Genomic DNA, 15,908 nt, shown 5'->3' with positions numbered 1-15,908 from the left:
CTTGGCGAAATTTGTGATTATAGAAGTATAAAATACAATCATAATAGTGTACAAACTTATAATACAATTCCAATTAATTATAGTCGAATTTCGACTACTGCGGGACCTCTAGTTATAATTCAAATGTAATGCAAATTAGATTTGTGAACGTACAGAATACGTCAAAACTTTTGACGTTTCTTGTCTACAGTCTTCAAGATTAGTTACAGAACGAGGCGGCGTACAAGTTGCCTCTAGTCTTTGATCTTAAAGAAGGCCGCTTTTATGTATAACGTAGAGTAGTAAACATCACGCAACCAAACTAAACACGAGCTAAATAGCAGTTTGATTGTGAGCAGACGTCAGCACACACCCGCCGAATGGACGGGCGCCAGTCGTCAATTTTAATTTTGTTTATTAAAGTAATCAAAGCTCTTTCTTTATTCGCGCGGTATATGTTACGTAAATATGCCGCGAATACAGAAACCGTGAATATGGAGAAGCGCGTTTACAAAGGATATTCGGTTCGATGACTACAAATCCTTTTTATCAATGTGTTCGCACCGATAAGATCCGCGAATAAGGAAATCATTAGCTGCGAATATAGGGAATTGAGTCGCATTAAATCGGCGAATAAAACGCGAATGAAGGAAGCGCGATTAAGAAGCTTCTACTGTATTTTCATTTACAATATATCATCACTTTAATAAAATGTCTGACTATTAATATGAATGATGACAGTTGAATTTAGTATTTAATAATCCATCTACTTCGCATCAGGATAAAATGCAAACAAAACTAAAGTTATGTGTATATTTTTTTTAATATACCCAATTATTTAAAAACATATACTTAACGCAAACATAGTCACGCTGCAAAACCTGCGAATAAAGTATTGCCATATTTTATTACGGAGTTTTTTGTTTTTTTTTTTTTATATTTTATGACCTGGTGACAGAGACCTTTAGGTCATATCTTATTTGGAAAATGTTCATTAGTTTGGGGGGAGTTTTTTGTTAATGTTACCTTAATGTAGAGAATCATCATTTTGAAAATTATTCTAAGCCAAAGAAGATTAAGGATTTCCTTTGTGAATCATGTTAAAAAAAAATATTTACGTGAAGTATAATTAATTATGTTTCGCGATTACTTGAATTGTTTATATCAATTCAGATACCTACCTAACCTTTAAAATTTCAAAACAATCTAACACAAAATCGATCTTCAATTCACGTATTCACGATCAAAACGGACTTAAGATTGTGCGTAGGTAGATTATTACTTGTTTTCGCCAAATGTTACCTATATTAACGTGACCTTTTAAAAGTAGTGCTGTTGTTACACAAAGCTAAAACCATACGGAATGCGATCTGACAACGTCGCGAAAGAGTTATGAAGATACAATAATAAAAAATTGGGAATAAATCACGCATAGACCACAATTTAGGATTCCCTGTGTTATGGCTTACCGATCGAAGCAGTGACTGATAAACATACTTATATTTTTAAATAGAATGTTTTTTTTTTTAAACTTGATATAGTTGTAGCATATCGATCAGAAGATTTGAAATTGACAACATATTTTTTTTTAACTTGACATTTTTTGACGCCAGTACATGAGTAGGGTAAAACCTGGATAGATGCCGCAGCGGGATAGATGCCTCATGTTCTAAAAACCTAACTTCCCGCACTCATAACAAAAAAGTTATTGAATAAGTAGGAACCACAGTCATCCTATACCTTATGTATCATTTGAGAATCGCGTGGTGACGAAGTGTTTTCCTCGTGCATGTAATTTTCTCCGCGCGGAATTTCACGAACACGTCAAAGATTTAAAGGTTAATATTTAGCGTGGTATAACTTTATTATTAGTGTAAAATTCCATTATATTTTTTACTACGTGAATATATTGATTCATTGAGTCTGCATCTAGGTGTAAATAAATGCTATTATGTTTATAATTTATTTACAAAAAATTTGGGTATCTATCCTTATCAAAAAGGATAGTTGCCCTGATTTTTTGGGGTATAGGTGCCTTTAGGGGCATCTATCCCTCTATACTCTGCCATTTCCGAATATAGCTGAAATATGGCACGAAAACATAAAACACAAATAAATGATTTACTTACAGTTCAAGCAGCGAATATGAAGACAATCCACTTAACTATAAAATGTAAGGAAATAAAACAATAGATTTGCCCCTAAAGAAATCTAAGGGATAAACCTAAAACGCATGTAAATATATCTGCATTGAGTGTTTTGAAAACTATAAAAATACGAAGTCGCAATCCGACTGGATTCAATGTTTAACGTTTCAGAACTAGCTACATGAAACGTGTTTTTCAGAAATGATGTAGAAGATGTGGAAAATTGAAAGCACTATCCAGTTAAACTTCAATTTGACAAAATAATAAAGATATCTTTATTGTGTTAATTTAATATAAAAAATATGATTTTGCAATGTACAAAGTGTGACACTTAATGTGAATATTTTATAAACAATTAAGAATTTATATTTTTGTTGAATAAATATTTGTAAAATTTAATTTAATAAAAAAATAGGATAATGCATGTTGAAACTAAATAAATTGTAGTTTAGCTTACGCTTACTTAACACTTTAAAAATTTAATTATGATCATTTGTGTGATATGAGAATTATCTTTTAATTATAAACATTGAAAGACTTAAAAAACACAAAATATTTTTTATTATTATGACCCATGTTTCTTGGAGACAATTGCTCTGTTAGGAATAGAACTTCTTAATATTTGGATTGGTTTTTTCGTTTACACGGTATAAAGGGCATCTATCCTGCACTGCAGGCATCTATCCTACTCAGTATTTTCTTGGTGGGGCAACTATCCATACAGGTAGGCATCTATCCTCCAAAAAAAGGTTCTACGAAAAACGATTTTCTGCAAAATCTGTATTTGATAGGTTTAAAAAAATTAATACTAATTAAACATAAAGGATTGAGCTAACTACATTAATAGAAATTATTCGTATAAAATTAATATTTTCAAAATTACATGACTATTTCAAAAAGTGGGGCATCTATCTCGGCTTTACCCTATAATTACATCCTTGTATTGAGGTAACAAACATTTATGAATGCAAAATAGAAAAACTATTAAAGCTGACAATTATTAAGTAAAATAGGTACATCAAACGCGGGTCTTTCTATTAAATAATCTGGTTCCTTAACATGACAGCTTACTCAGATTGAAAAAATTTTTGAATTTGATAATTAATTAAATTATTTACGGGGTATTTTGTAACACGTTGTATACAAATATAGATAATAGATAATAAATAAATTAATAAATGTTAAAAAAAAAACTAGTCATATAAAAATATATATATAGATAATAAAAACGCGGACAATGAGCAAACAAACTTGTTCATCATACAATATTAATAAAACGCACCTTTAATTGTAAAGTTAAATGTAGGGTATTAAGCAACATTTCGCTTAAACCAAATGTCCTTTCACTCCTCGATATGTTTTCTAAAGAAACATTTTGACTTTTTGGCGGGCACGCGAGGAGTGAAGTGGTGCGATTTGTTTTATTTTGTCTATTTAATGTTTCTTCGGGTTTAAATGCGTAATAACGGTGGTTTATTAACTGTTTAATATCTGAGTCGACTATTATCAATGCCGGCAATGTGACTTTTGGACAATTATTGGTAAATCAGAAAAACGAATTATTGACTTTGTATTCCATTGGCAGTCACAAAACTCTTCTGAACGACATATTAGATAAATAACAGGTTAAGTATTAACCTTTATTTAATGCAGGTTTTGAACCGTATTCTTTGAAGGAGACGATTATATTTAAATCAATCTGTATCGCCATATCAATAACATTTTTTTGTCCAAATACACAGATTGCCACCTTTGATAATAGACGACTCATCTGTGAAAGTGCACAAATGTGGTATATGAAACCAAGTCGCTGGACGTAGCTTCTCGGGAACCTCCAAAAAGTCCACTGAAAATTTTTCAGTTAATGACCACCATTTTACTGAGATTATATTTCATCCCATATCATCTCATTTCATTTCATTTCACTCCATATTATAATTTTTCATTAAATAAGAATATAAATTAAAATAAGACATGACTTAAAGGTCTTAGTTACCAGGTCATAAAATACGTTAAAAAAAATTATAGATACGTTTCTGACGTACCAGAATCAATTTGCAATATACATAATTTCGATTGAACTGACTTAAGGATCAACGGAATGTTATCAGAGCGCGCGGAGAAGTCGCAGTGGGCGGCGCGTCGGTCGCCGGTCGCAACGCGGCGTGCCTGCCCGGCCGCGAGTGTGCGCACAGACGCGCGACGTTGCGCCAGTCGCGTCGCACCTCCGTCGCGAGTCGGTGCGCTTTTTCGTCGCAACACAACCACTGACTAGAATTCAAATCGTAAATCACTCGCGTTCTCTTCAACAATTTTTTTTTAAGCCCCTTTGTTGTTGTAGCACTTATAATGACGGCTATTGAGTAATGGCTGTATAATTCTGATGCCATAGTCGTTTTTTTTTAAGTCATTTTGACGTTTCATGTTTTTCGAGTATATAGTAAAAATGTTGGAGTTTAATCCGGTATGTCTGATAGAGGAGATACAGAAGCGACCGGGTCTGTACAGTTCGGAATGTCCCGCCGATCGCGAGGAGAAGTTGGCTCTGTGGAAAGAGGTCGGGTCGTCGATGTTCCCCGACTGGGATACTATTAATAAAGCAACTGCGTACGACAGGGGTGAGATGTGGAACATTCTGCTAAAATTATAACATGTAAATAATTCATAATAAAAAAAATGGGAGCAATGGGAATATATTGTATGTAAAATTAAAATATTTTGTCGTATTTAATAATAAACTCTAACTGGATAATTTTTTTCCTTGAAAAAAGAAAATTAACGTCATTGTCATATATTTTTGTATGAACTTGTCTTTTAGAGCATATATATTGATCGTCCCGATTGATTGGCTAAGTCAAAACCATCTTTTTCAATATCATCACTTAAGATTAACTGATCGATCTATTTTAGTAACTAAGCTGCCCAAATCTGTACCGAAAAACCTATGCGCTGAGTAGAGAGATAATATATAGAGTGGATTTAATAGTGTATTTCTACTACTTCTAGTACTACAACTGCAGAGGAAGTGGAGATCCCTACGAGATGCTTACAACAGGGAGCTAAGGGCTCGTCGCTCCGGCGTTAGGATACACAAGAGAACGTACAGGCACTTCAAGAGAATGATCTTCCTGGGCGGCTATGAGGGGCCCATCAGCGACGGAGAGTATGTTCCTTGATAGAATATAGTTTACGCATTCTTAATCTTTACAGAGTGCTTTAGGGCCGTTGAAGAGTTTTTAGAATGACTAGTGGTCAATGAATGAGTGTGTGTGTCAAATACATGGTAGTATCTCGTCCTTAACAATAAGCAGCTGTTGTATGATAAAGCTGAGACTCGGGTCTCAAGGTGGGTGACGGCATTACCGCTGTTGATGTCCACGGGCTCCTATTACCACATAACACCAGAGGTGAGAGGCGTGAGCTCGTTATTTAGATAGTTTTGATAGTTACGACTCAACCCACAGACACAGCCCACTGAGTTTCTCGCTGGATCTTCTCAGTGGGTCGCGTTTCCGATCCAGTGGTAGATTCTGCGAAGCACTGCTCTAGCTAGGGCTAGTGTTAGCCACACGCCGGTATGAGCCCCGTGAGCTCACCTAGTTACGACAGCGAAAAGAATATTTTTACATTTCAAAATAATAAGTCATAATGAGTTTTAGTTAAAAATTTTTTATATTTTTTTATTGCCCTGGTAGGGTATTTTAGGTGGTGGTACCTAACCGCGCGAACTCACAAGAAGTCCTACCAACAGTAAAAGCTAACTGTTAAAGCTACGCCAATCCCATCATTTCGAAATTTATTGTATCTTCCTTTGAAGTTTTTTTTTTATTGTCCTTGTAGGCAGACGAGCATACGGCCCACCTGATGGTGAGTGGTTACCATCGCCCATGGACTTCAGCAATGCCAGGGGCAGAGCCAAGCCGCTGCCTACCGCTAAATTTACAAGATATACTGATATTTTACAGTAGCGATTCGAAAGACGAGGACGGAACCCAAGACAACAGCGGCAGCAACCCAGAGACACAGACCCCAGAGCCGATAGAGCCACCAAAGAAAGTCAGAAGGAAAAAACGCAAGCGACAGCCCAGTTGCGATACCTATCCAACCCAGGAAGTCGAGATGCCCGTGTTCCCGGTCGACATTGACAGCACGACTGACACTGACAGTGACAAGCTGTTCCTCCTGTCATTCTTGCCCGAGATGAGGCAGTTGCCGGTCCATTTAAAGATGTGGGTTCGATCGCAGATCGCCAATACGATGCAGGAGGCGGTTACGAATCATTATAACAGCACAAAATCGTTTGGTATGGAGCGAAGTGACATTAAGAGACCTCGGAAAGACAGTACTGAATAGGATTCTTTTTAATATCATTGTCGTTACGTCTGCAATGGCAAAGACACAGCCAAACCCCTGCCTGCTGCTAGGTTTTCGAGAAATCTAGACTGTTTTGGCTTCATTCATATCACGATTCGGTAATTGGACATTTATACAGGGCGTGACGATTCTCCGATTACTGTACTATAATTAAAGATTTGGTTTTAGTAGAAAAGAAAATATTTAATATTGTTTAAGGAAGTAAATGTAAAGAAATGTAGGTCATTGAATTTGATGAAATTTATATTATAGTTAAAAAAGAAATAGGTCACTGACCTAGTCGATAACTACAGTGTGTTTGCGGGGCTTTGAGAATTATTATCTAATAGTTTCCTTAATTCTAGCGTAAACGTTGATATAAGTAGAGTCCACTCCACTTCTCTATGTTGGGAAGAGGTGGAAAATTGTGGTTTTTGTATATTAAAAAGGTGTTCGCCTACATTCGGTGAGATTGTCGAAAAATTTTTTTTTTTTATTGCCTTTGTAGGCAGACGAGCGTACGGCCCACCTGATGGTAAGTGGTTACCGTCGCCCATGGACTTCAGCAATGCCAGGAGCAGAGCCAAGCCGCTGCCTGGCTAAGAAAATGTGACTATATAGCTCTATAAACGCATAGCATTCCCAATTTGTTTCGCTTGGACTACTTTACTGGTGGTAGGACCTCTTGTGAGTCCGCACGAGTAGGTACCACCACCCTGCCTATTTCTGCCGTGAAGCAATGCGTTTCGGTTTGAAGGGCGGGGCAGCCGTTGTAACTATACTGAGACCTTAGAACTTATATCTCGAGATGGGTGGCGCATTTACGTTGTAGATACGATGTACGCTCGAGTAACCACTTAACACCAGGTGGGCTGCGAGCTCGTCCACCCATCTAAGCAAAGTTACGATTTATTTCGAAAGTTACATTAGCAGGTATGCGTAGCCGGCTTTAACTAAATAACATAAAGGATTAAAGTTAAAACCGTTATTAATATTTATTGGAGTTCAATATAAATAATAATAAATAAATAATACATAAATAAATATTTACTAACAGTCACGCCACGTTAACTGGTCCCGTGATAAGTTCGTAAAGAACTTGTGTTACAGGTAGGTACCAGATAACGGAAATAAATGTAAGATTTTTTATTATACACATACATATATTTAATATAACTAGTCAGGTCATAAGTATTGTCACACAGTAAAAACTTTTCTTTTAGAATGCTGGCCACAAAAAAGTTTATTGAATTGGAATTTCGAATTGTTCATGAAAATAAAAATGTATACTTTTAGAATTTTACTCATTTTTAAATATCGAGTGGACGCTTAAAGAAGACCGTGTTGCAGTTATTGCGTTGCATCGTTGCGGTTACGCGCCAATTCAAATTTTTAACATACTGAAAATTTTGAATATAACCAAAAGATTCGTTTATCATACCATCAAACGATACAATGAAGACTCTAGTGTAGATGACAGGTCAAGAAGTGGTCGCCCTCGGTCTGTTAGGACTCCAGCAGTGATAAAAGCTGTGATGGCGCGAATTCAAAGAAATCCCAAACGTAAGCAGAAACTGTTGGCCCTTTAGATGGGGTTAAGCAGAACCACTGTGAAAAGGGTTTTAAATGAAGACTTAGGGCTTCGGGCATATCGAAGAAAAACAGGACATCGTTTGAATGCTCGTCTAATGGACCTGAGACTGAAGAGATGCCGCGCTTTGTTGAAGCGGTACGCGGGAAAAAAATATCGGGAAATTCTTTTTTCGGATGACAAAATTTTTACCGCAGAAGAGAGCTACAACAAACAAAATGATAAGGTGTACGCACACAGTAGTGAAGAAGCGAGCAACCGTATTCCGCGTGTCCAACGAGGTCATTTTCCATCCTCGCTCATGGTATGGTTGGGAGTTTCTTATTGGGGCTTAACAGAGGTACATTTTTGTGAGAAAGGTGTAAAAACGAATACAGTTGTGTATCAAAACACAGTCCTGACGAACCTTGTGGAACCTGTTTCTCATACCATGTTCAATAACAGGCACTGGGTATTCCAACAAGATTCGGCGCCAGCTCATAGAGCGAAGAGCACACAAGACTGGCTGGCGGCGCGTGAAATCGACCTCATCCGGCACGAAGACTGGCCCTCCTCCAGTTCAGATTTGAATCCGTTAGATTACAAGATATGGCAACATTTGGAGGAAAAGGCGTGCTCAAAGCCTCATCCCAATTTGGAGTCACTCAAGACATCCTTGATTAAGGCAGCCGCCGATATTGACATGGACCTCGTTCGTGCTGCAATAGACGACTGGCCGCGCAGATTGAAAGCCTGTATTCAAAATCATTGAGGTCATTTTGAATAAACTTTAGTGTCATAAGAATCTATGTTTTGTTAAGTTCATTTTGGTATATGAATGGTTGCATAATGAATAAACTTGTTTCAATTATTTTACATTAAACATGTGACAGAATTTATGACCTGACTAGGTACATCCATAACCCTGGAAAATACATTTTATATTTATCATACAAATATCTTCCCTTGGCGGGATTCGAACCCGCGACCCCCTTGTGTAGTGACCATGTCAATTGCCACTACACCAGACGGCCGTTAAATATATTCTATTCTATATATATAATATATTCCTATTATTACATAAAAGATTATTACGATGTAGTTTTAAATATTTTTAAGTGAATTCGCTCTGCAATTTTATGTTAATATTATTGACGGCCGTTCACAGACAATAAACCATATAGTTGTACATATTTGATGACTAAGTGTATGTTTTCCTGTTTTCAATAAATTTATGATTATTATTTTAGCAGCGTATAAATTCACCTCATTTATTGTCCCATTACGTAATAGGGCATAGACTCAGAGAATGCCTATGTCCATGACGGATGGATAGCCAAGCCAGCTATAAAACCGCTGGTGAGATTCTAAACTTTATTTTTATCGGTGCTACGGCGTAATCGGCCAGTTTGCGATAGGCAGCGGCTTGGCCTGGCATTGCTGAAGTCCATGGGCGACGGTAACCACTCACCATCAGGTGGGCCGTATGCTCGTCTGCCTACAAGGGCAATAAAAAAAAAGCTTAGTGCGACTTTTTTTAACGTTCTCGATAGCGTAAAAGTTAACTCAAACTTGTATGGAGTTGCAACGTTTGTCTACGTTTATCGCTAAGGGCGCTGTTCTAACTCCATACAAAATTCAGTTAACTTTCACGCTATCGAGAACGTTAAAAACCTCGCACTAAGCATACTGGTCTGTATCATTATTTCAGCCTATCGCCGTCCACTGCTGAACATAGGCCTCTCCAATAGATTTCCTGTGCGACCGGTCCATTGCCACCTGCATCCAACGAGACCCAGCGCTTTTTACTAGGTCGTCGGTCCATCTAGTAGGTGGCCGTCCCACACTGCGCTTGCCAGTACGTGGTCGCCACTCCAGGATCTTTCTGCCCCATCGACCGTCCTCTCTTCGTGCTATGTGGCCGGCCCATTGCCACTTCAGTTCACTAATTCTACGGGCTATGTCAGCAACCATTCACTGGTCTGTATGATATTTATTAATATACTATCGTTAACGCTGTACATAAGCCGTGTCCCAATTATAGTTTATAGTTGATAGAAAGCTAGAAAACGTCTTGACGGGTATTATTACTTACCTGGAAGTCGACTTAAGGGCGAGCTCACAGGGCTAAGCTTGAAAGAGTTTTGTTACGTCTGTCTTAGCAGAGCTTCGCAGCTTTTACCTTCAGATAGAAATCGTTACTAACAGAGAAACTGGTTTTTTACTGGTGGTAGAACCTGTTGTGAGTCCGAAGGGTGGGGCAGCCGTTGTAACTATACTGAGATCTTAGAACTTATATCTCAAGGTTGGTGGCGCATTTACGTTGTAGATGTCTATGGGCTTCAGTAACCACTTAACACCAGGTGGGCTGTGAGGCCACCTATCTAAGCAACAAAAAAAAAATTTTCCTCTTGAAGAAATGTCATACCTTGATAGTGGAATTCGTTGATAAAATCGATACCCTTCGCTCCGACGTGAAAGAAAACCAGTCCTATCGTTCGACACGAGCGACTGAACATCGTGTCCTTTTTAGGTCACGTAAGGTTCTAAAGACATCCGTAACGCCAGAGGTCGAAACTTCCATCAAGACGATTGAACATCTGTTCCGAAATACTCTGAATAAGCCATCGTGCCTAACAATTATATGTTTCTGCTTACTGGTTTTTATACCAATGAGCGTACAAGAAGTGTAGTCGTCACATGTGTCCAAGTGATAACCAACAAACAAGTTAACGATATAATCGATTAAATAGTAATCGAGTAAATAGTACTCGATTGATGTAAATGCCAACGTCCAGTGAACGTTGCTGCTAATATGAAGTCCAACTTCTAGATGGCAATATTTTTTTCTTTGAAGGGTGGATGAGCTCACGGCCCACCTGGTGATTAGTGGATACGGGAGCCCATCGACATCTACAACGCAAATGCCGCCACCCACCTTGAGATACGAGTTCTAACGTCTCAGTATAGTACAACGGCTGCCCCACCCTTCAAACCGAGACACATTGCTGTTTCACGGCAGAAATAGGCAGGGCGGTGGTACCTACACGTGCGGACTCACAAGACATACTACCACCAGTATTTAAAAAGTAATTAAAAAAACCTTTGCAGTCAAATAGTGAATGATCGAAAAAACTGTATAGTATGCAGTATGGATTCGATAGAAAATACAAGTGACATTTAGCCTTAGCTCTAGACAGCAGTGGTCGTGTTGTCAGAAAATCACTAGTCACGACTTGTACAAAACCAATCCGCCTAGAATGCGGTCTGTCGCTTAAGATCAAACCATCGATTGGAGTCAAGGTGACCGGTGATCGTACCCTTAGAACGTTTAAGTTTATCATGTTATAAAATCGATAATGATTCCGATTTCAATCATTCGTTAACATTTAATTGATGTTATTTCTATTTCTGATCGTTTCTTAAGGGTTTAAACGGAATTTTAACAACCCACTTTTGCTTGTTATAGGTACCCTGTTAATACATTCTTTTTCATTTGCAAGCTTCTTAAAACGTTTTCTTTCTGTAGACTATCCACACTTTTGTTCTGTTAACTTCGAGTGGTTATACCTAGCTTCGCCAGGCTGGAACTCAGGCTGGCAATTTTTCCAACTTTTTTTTTATGGTTGAAAGATTACTGATGGCCCGAAGGCCTTTCCAGTTTCACCAGGACAGGTGGGCAAGCAAAGGTTCAGCCAGGAGGGGTGGGGTTTCCTAACAACTACCCGAGCGCCTCCGAAGGAGACCTAACAACTCAAGAGCAATTGCTTCGCCAATGAATCTACTACCGGATCAGAATCAATTGCTAACACTAGCCCTAGCAAGAGCAGTGCTTCGCAGAATCTACCACTGGATCAGGAACGCGACCCACTGAGAAGATCCGGCGAGAAACTCAATGCGTACACACTTCTGAGCTCTATTCATACTTATTAATTACTGTAGTTATAAGCATAAGAGCAATCTAACAGCGATCATGTCGCAGTGGCTCCGCAGTTAACGCACTGTAAGAACCAGCGAGCATACAGCCGCTTTCAGACTACGCTATAATATCTATAGCTCATAGCACAACAATATCGCACACCATACATTGTTATGGACACGTCCACACTGTACTGTACTATATATTATTGGTTAAGTATAGGCTACTATACTATATGGCAATATAAGTATAGTTGTAGTCTTAAACCAGATTAATCACACCACGTGCCTCATTGAATGAATGTCGTTTGAGTAAAACAGCGACAATAATATGAGTCGGTAAACAGTGATATAAGTCGTTTGAAAGGTTAATTCATTTCTCGGCAGACGGAATTTATAAACAAAATACAAGTGATTATTGATAAGCGGCGAACACAGCGCGGCGTTGCCAGACCGTCACAGAACAGCCGGTGTCGCTGCGAGGCCGCACCGGCTCGATGCGACGTTGCCAGACCGCTAGCGGACTCTCGCTGCCGCTGCGAGTTCGCGCCGACCACGCTGCGTCAGTCCGCGACCGTCGCTTGTCTTGTGTGTCACGCGTCAGTATCGCATGCTAACATTGTTCATAGTGCCAAATGACTTCGTATTGTTTAGACATAGAGGCCTTCATTAGCGAAGTCAGTAAGCACCCGCAAATCTGGGACCTAAACAATGAAGATTTTAAATATAAACATCGCAAACAGAACGCATGGGCAGAGGTATCCCGGATATTCATCAACGACTTCGCCGATATGACCCAGGGAGAAAAGTTGGATGTATGTAAGTAGCATGTAAGCTCGGAACGTTGTATTTTATTAAAGTTCACCGTAAAACTCGTGAAGATGAAGAATCTATAGTTTGCTAAACAGGATAATGTCGAAATATCGACAAGTGAAATGATGAACTTTGAAATATCACATGTTTTTTTAAAGTAACTTTAACGTTTTAAAATAAGGCTAATAATGTCTTAAACAGAAATCATGATATTGGCTGTATACAAAAGGCAGTGGTTCAAAAATATCACCAATTTTTGTGATGAAAAAAACGAGTAGTATTGTTTTTTATTCTACATGAACACATTAAACAACAGGAAAAAATCACAAATACAAAGATTTTCGGTTTACAAGTCGAATGTGTTTAAAATACAGTCCTGTCTTTCCGTGGCCATTAAACTTAAGTAAGTATAAATAGTTTGGATTGGAATAATTGGAGTAACAACATTATATTTTAAAAGTGTGATTTTATTAGACAAGAATAGCAGTAAAATATCAGTCCTATCTTTATTACGTAATTTCAATTTGAACGTTCGTGGAATCTTAAGCCATTTTTCGGACATAGCCATAGATCATTAAGATTTTTTTTTCGGAGGCCCTAAAACGTAATGATTACACGATCCGATCGTGAGTGCTCACCGTTGCTCAGGGACATTAGCGAGGCGAATTACTTCCGGAAACGTCGGCGAAGTGAGATTGAGTGGAATCTCAGGCGAATTTGACAAAACAATATTAATCTTGTTTGAAAACGCACTGTGGAAGAACGCAGTAGTTCCACGTAGTAGAAAATAAACTGCTCTAATAACGAACCGTGCGATGATATATTTACTATCAGCATTTAAATCAAATTCCATTAAACAATTAAATAAATTTACTGATGGTTCTTTTTATTAATACTGAAAACGGAAATCTCAGGTGGTGCCTTATTTCACACATCGTAAAAATTTGACATTGTGGATTTTCACAAAACAAATATTTCTTGCATACATACCGTGTCCTGACAAGTTTACGAATAAAAACTATAAATAAATCAATGGCATCGATGGAGCCGTTTTAAGAGTGATTCTCAGAGTCATACCTACCTACATACACGTGGTGACAATTGATTTTTATTGATAGACAAATTGGAAAAACTATTAAATATTCGATCGTTATTTTATGTAAGCGGTTGTAAGTTTTACGATTACGTTTTTTGGTGAATTACGAATAAAAAATACGAGCAGCGATTGAAAACGTCAACAAAACGATTTCGAGTTAAGCAACATCATATTACCTATATCTATCAAAATGCACTTTAAATACTGAGACATTAGAACTCATATCTCAAGGTGTGTGGCGGCATTTACGTTGTAGATGTCTGTGGGCTCCGGTAACCGCTTAACACCAGGTTAGCCGTGACCTCATCCACCCAGATCTATATATATAAAAATGAATTGCTGTTCGTTAGTCTCGCTAAAACTCGAGAACGGCTGGACCGATTTGGCTAATTTTGATCTTGAATTATTCGTGGAAGTCCAGGGAAGGTTTAAAAGGTAAAAAAAAATAACAATTTTGTTTTCCTTTGATGTGTCATCGGACGGTATTCCTTTTGTGTTTATTTTATACTAAGGTCTTTTACTTATCGATTGAGGCACTACGAAGTCTGCCGGGTTTGCTAGTAAGCAATAAAAATCAATAAAAAAATCAATTAACAGTACATATTTCTCTATGTTGTTATATCGTTACAGATAAAAAGCTTAACGGGAAATGGCGCAACATACGAGATTCGTACGTACGCAGTCTCAGGAAAGGTTACGGTTACATGTATGCGAAACATCTGTCCTTCCTGAACAACATATACAAGAGCACCAGCCAATCTGGCAGCGACGCTGAGCAAGACGACAATTGGCAGAGCGACGACGACTCGGCCAAACTGAGCAACGTCTCATTCAGAAAGAGCTTCAATATCAAAAACTGCGATGGAATCACGGAACGAAGCGTGGACTGGCAGAGTGATGGCGAGGAGATTCCTCTCAGAGCTCCAGTCAGAAGTGTTAGGAAACGTCGGAAAATCATTCCGGAGATTGAGTACGTCGAGCCTCTCGCGGAACCAACCTGCAGCAGTACAGGCGAGGACGACGACAGATCCTTCTTCGAATCCGTTCTGCCGGCAGTGAGAGTGTTCGATATTGACCAGAAACTAGAATTCCGTGGTGAAGTACTTAGATTAATCAAAATGATAAGATATAGGAAGATAAAAATTAAATCCGATCCAACTGAAGACTTATAGTGATATTAGATTAGTTCTATTCCATTCCAATTTGTGGTAAATAAATAATATAATATATATTTTTTTTTATGAACATAATTTCTTGTCATTACATGAAAACCCTGGTAGATATACTTCATTAATCGGTCTCGACGTGGTTAAATAAAATCCACTATTAATATCATTTACCTATGTTGTTAAAAATGAAAATTTCAAGTTAGGTCCTATTTGATAATTTTCGTTTTCGTTTAAGCGGTAGGCAGCGGCTTGGCTCTGCCCCTGGCATTGCTGGAGTCCATGGGCGATGGTAACCACTTACCATCAGGTAGGCCGTACGCTCGTCTGCCTACAAGGGCAATAACAAAAAAAAAGTAAATACACAGAAAACGTAGTTGTTCTAAACTAATGTTTAACCAAAATTGGTATTTTGTAGATCTACGCATTTAAAAATAGGTTAGAGATAACGGTTTTTAAACCGTACTTACGATATTGTTTACAAATCTCTTTCAAAGATGACAGTACATTACCTACATTACATTACTTATATTCGTCTTCCGAATGAGTACAAAATGAATCACTACGAAACAAGCGGGTCGAGAACTGTAACAGAAGTTATAACAGAAACACATGCATTTCCAAGAAATAGCAACAAGTAATAATAACCGACTTCAATGATGTGTCTAAATAACAGCGACGAGCTGGCAACGTCGCGGCGAAAGTGTTGAGGCGGCAACGTGGCGCGATCGATACGGCCCGGGGATGGGGGTCGGGGGCCGGGGGGCGAGGGCCTGACCCTTCCGACTACACTACACTATTACCTATATTATAGATACTAGCTTTTGCCCGCGACTTCGTCCGCGTGAAATTGTTACTTTGGCATA

The 15,908-nt window shown here is 38.3% G+C and overlaps 3 protein-coding genes and 1 long non-coding RNA gene across 5 annotated transcripts in view; 2 read left to right on the top strand and 2 right to left on the bottom strand.

Moving 5' to 3' along the window:
* LOC101744565 (mucin-5AC) overlaps nucleotides 1-15,908 on the bottom strand; it is a 199,428-nt gene that overhangs the window by 135,495 nt on the left and 48,025 nt on the right. The gene's annotated exons all lie outside the window — the stretch shown is intronic.
* Nucleotides 4,241-6,701, top strand: LOC101737115 (uncharacterized). Its single transcript, XM_004928918.5, has 3 exons — nucleotides 4,241-4,744; nucleotides 5,133-5,289; nucleotides 6,092-6,701. Exons 1-3 carry the CDS (start codon nucleotides 4,549-4,551, stop codon nucleotides 6,477-6,479), a joined length of 741 nt encoding a protein of 246 aa, XP_004928975.2. The 5' UTR covers nucleotides 4,241-4,548; the 3' UTR covers nucleotides 6,480-6,701.
* On the bottom strand, nucleotides 6,472-10,446 carry LOC134200310 (uncharacterized). The gene is made up of 2 exons (XR_009975153.1): nucleotides 8,965-10,446; nucleotides 6,472-7,655 (listed from the first exon to the last, which is right to left on the bottom strand). It is a non-coding gene; the product is annotated as an uncharacterized LOC134200310 (long non-coding RNA).
* On the top strand, nucleotides 10,600-15,121 carry LOC101737259 (uncharacterized). 2 transcript variants are annotated; one of them, XM_004928920.5, is made up of 2 exons: nucleotides 10,600-12,782; nucleotides 14,507-15,121. In XM_004928920.5, exons 1-2 carry the CDS (start codon nucleotides 12,716-12,718, stop codon nucleotides 15,046-15,048), a joined length of 609 nt encoding a protein of 202 aa, XP_004928977.1. In that variant the 5' UTR covers nucleotides 10,600-12,715; the 3' UTR covers nucleotides 15,049-15,121. The 2 variants fall into 2 exon arrangements, with proteins under 2 accessions (XP_004928977.1, XP_004928976.1); XM_004928919.5 differs by having other exon boundaries at nucleotides 10,696-12,786.

The sequence above is a fragment of the Bombyx mori genome, chromosome 16 (assembly GCF_030269925.1).
Source record: "Bombyx mori chromosome 16, ASM3026992v2".
Lineage (NCBI taxonomy): Eukaryota > Metazoa > Arthropoda > Insecta > Lepidoptera > Bombycidae > Bombyx > Bombyx mori.
This window is presented reverse-complemented; position numbering and strand designations above follow the sequence as displayed.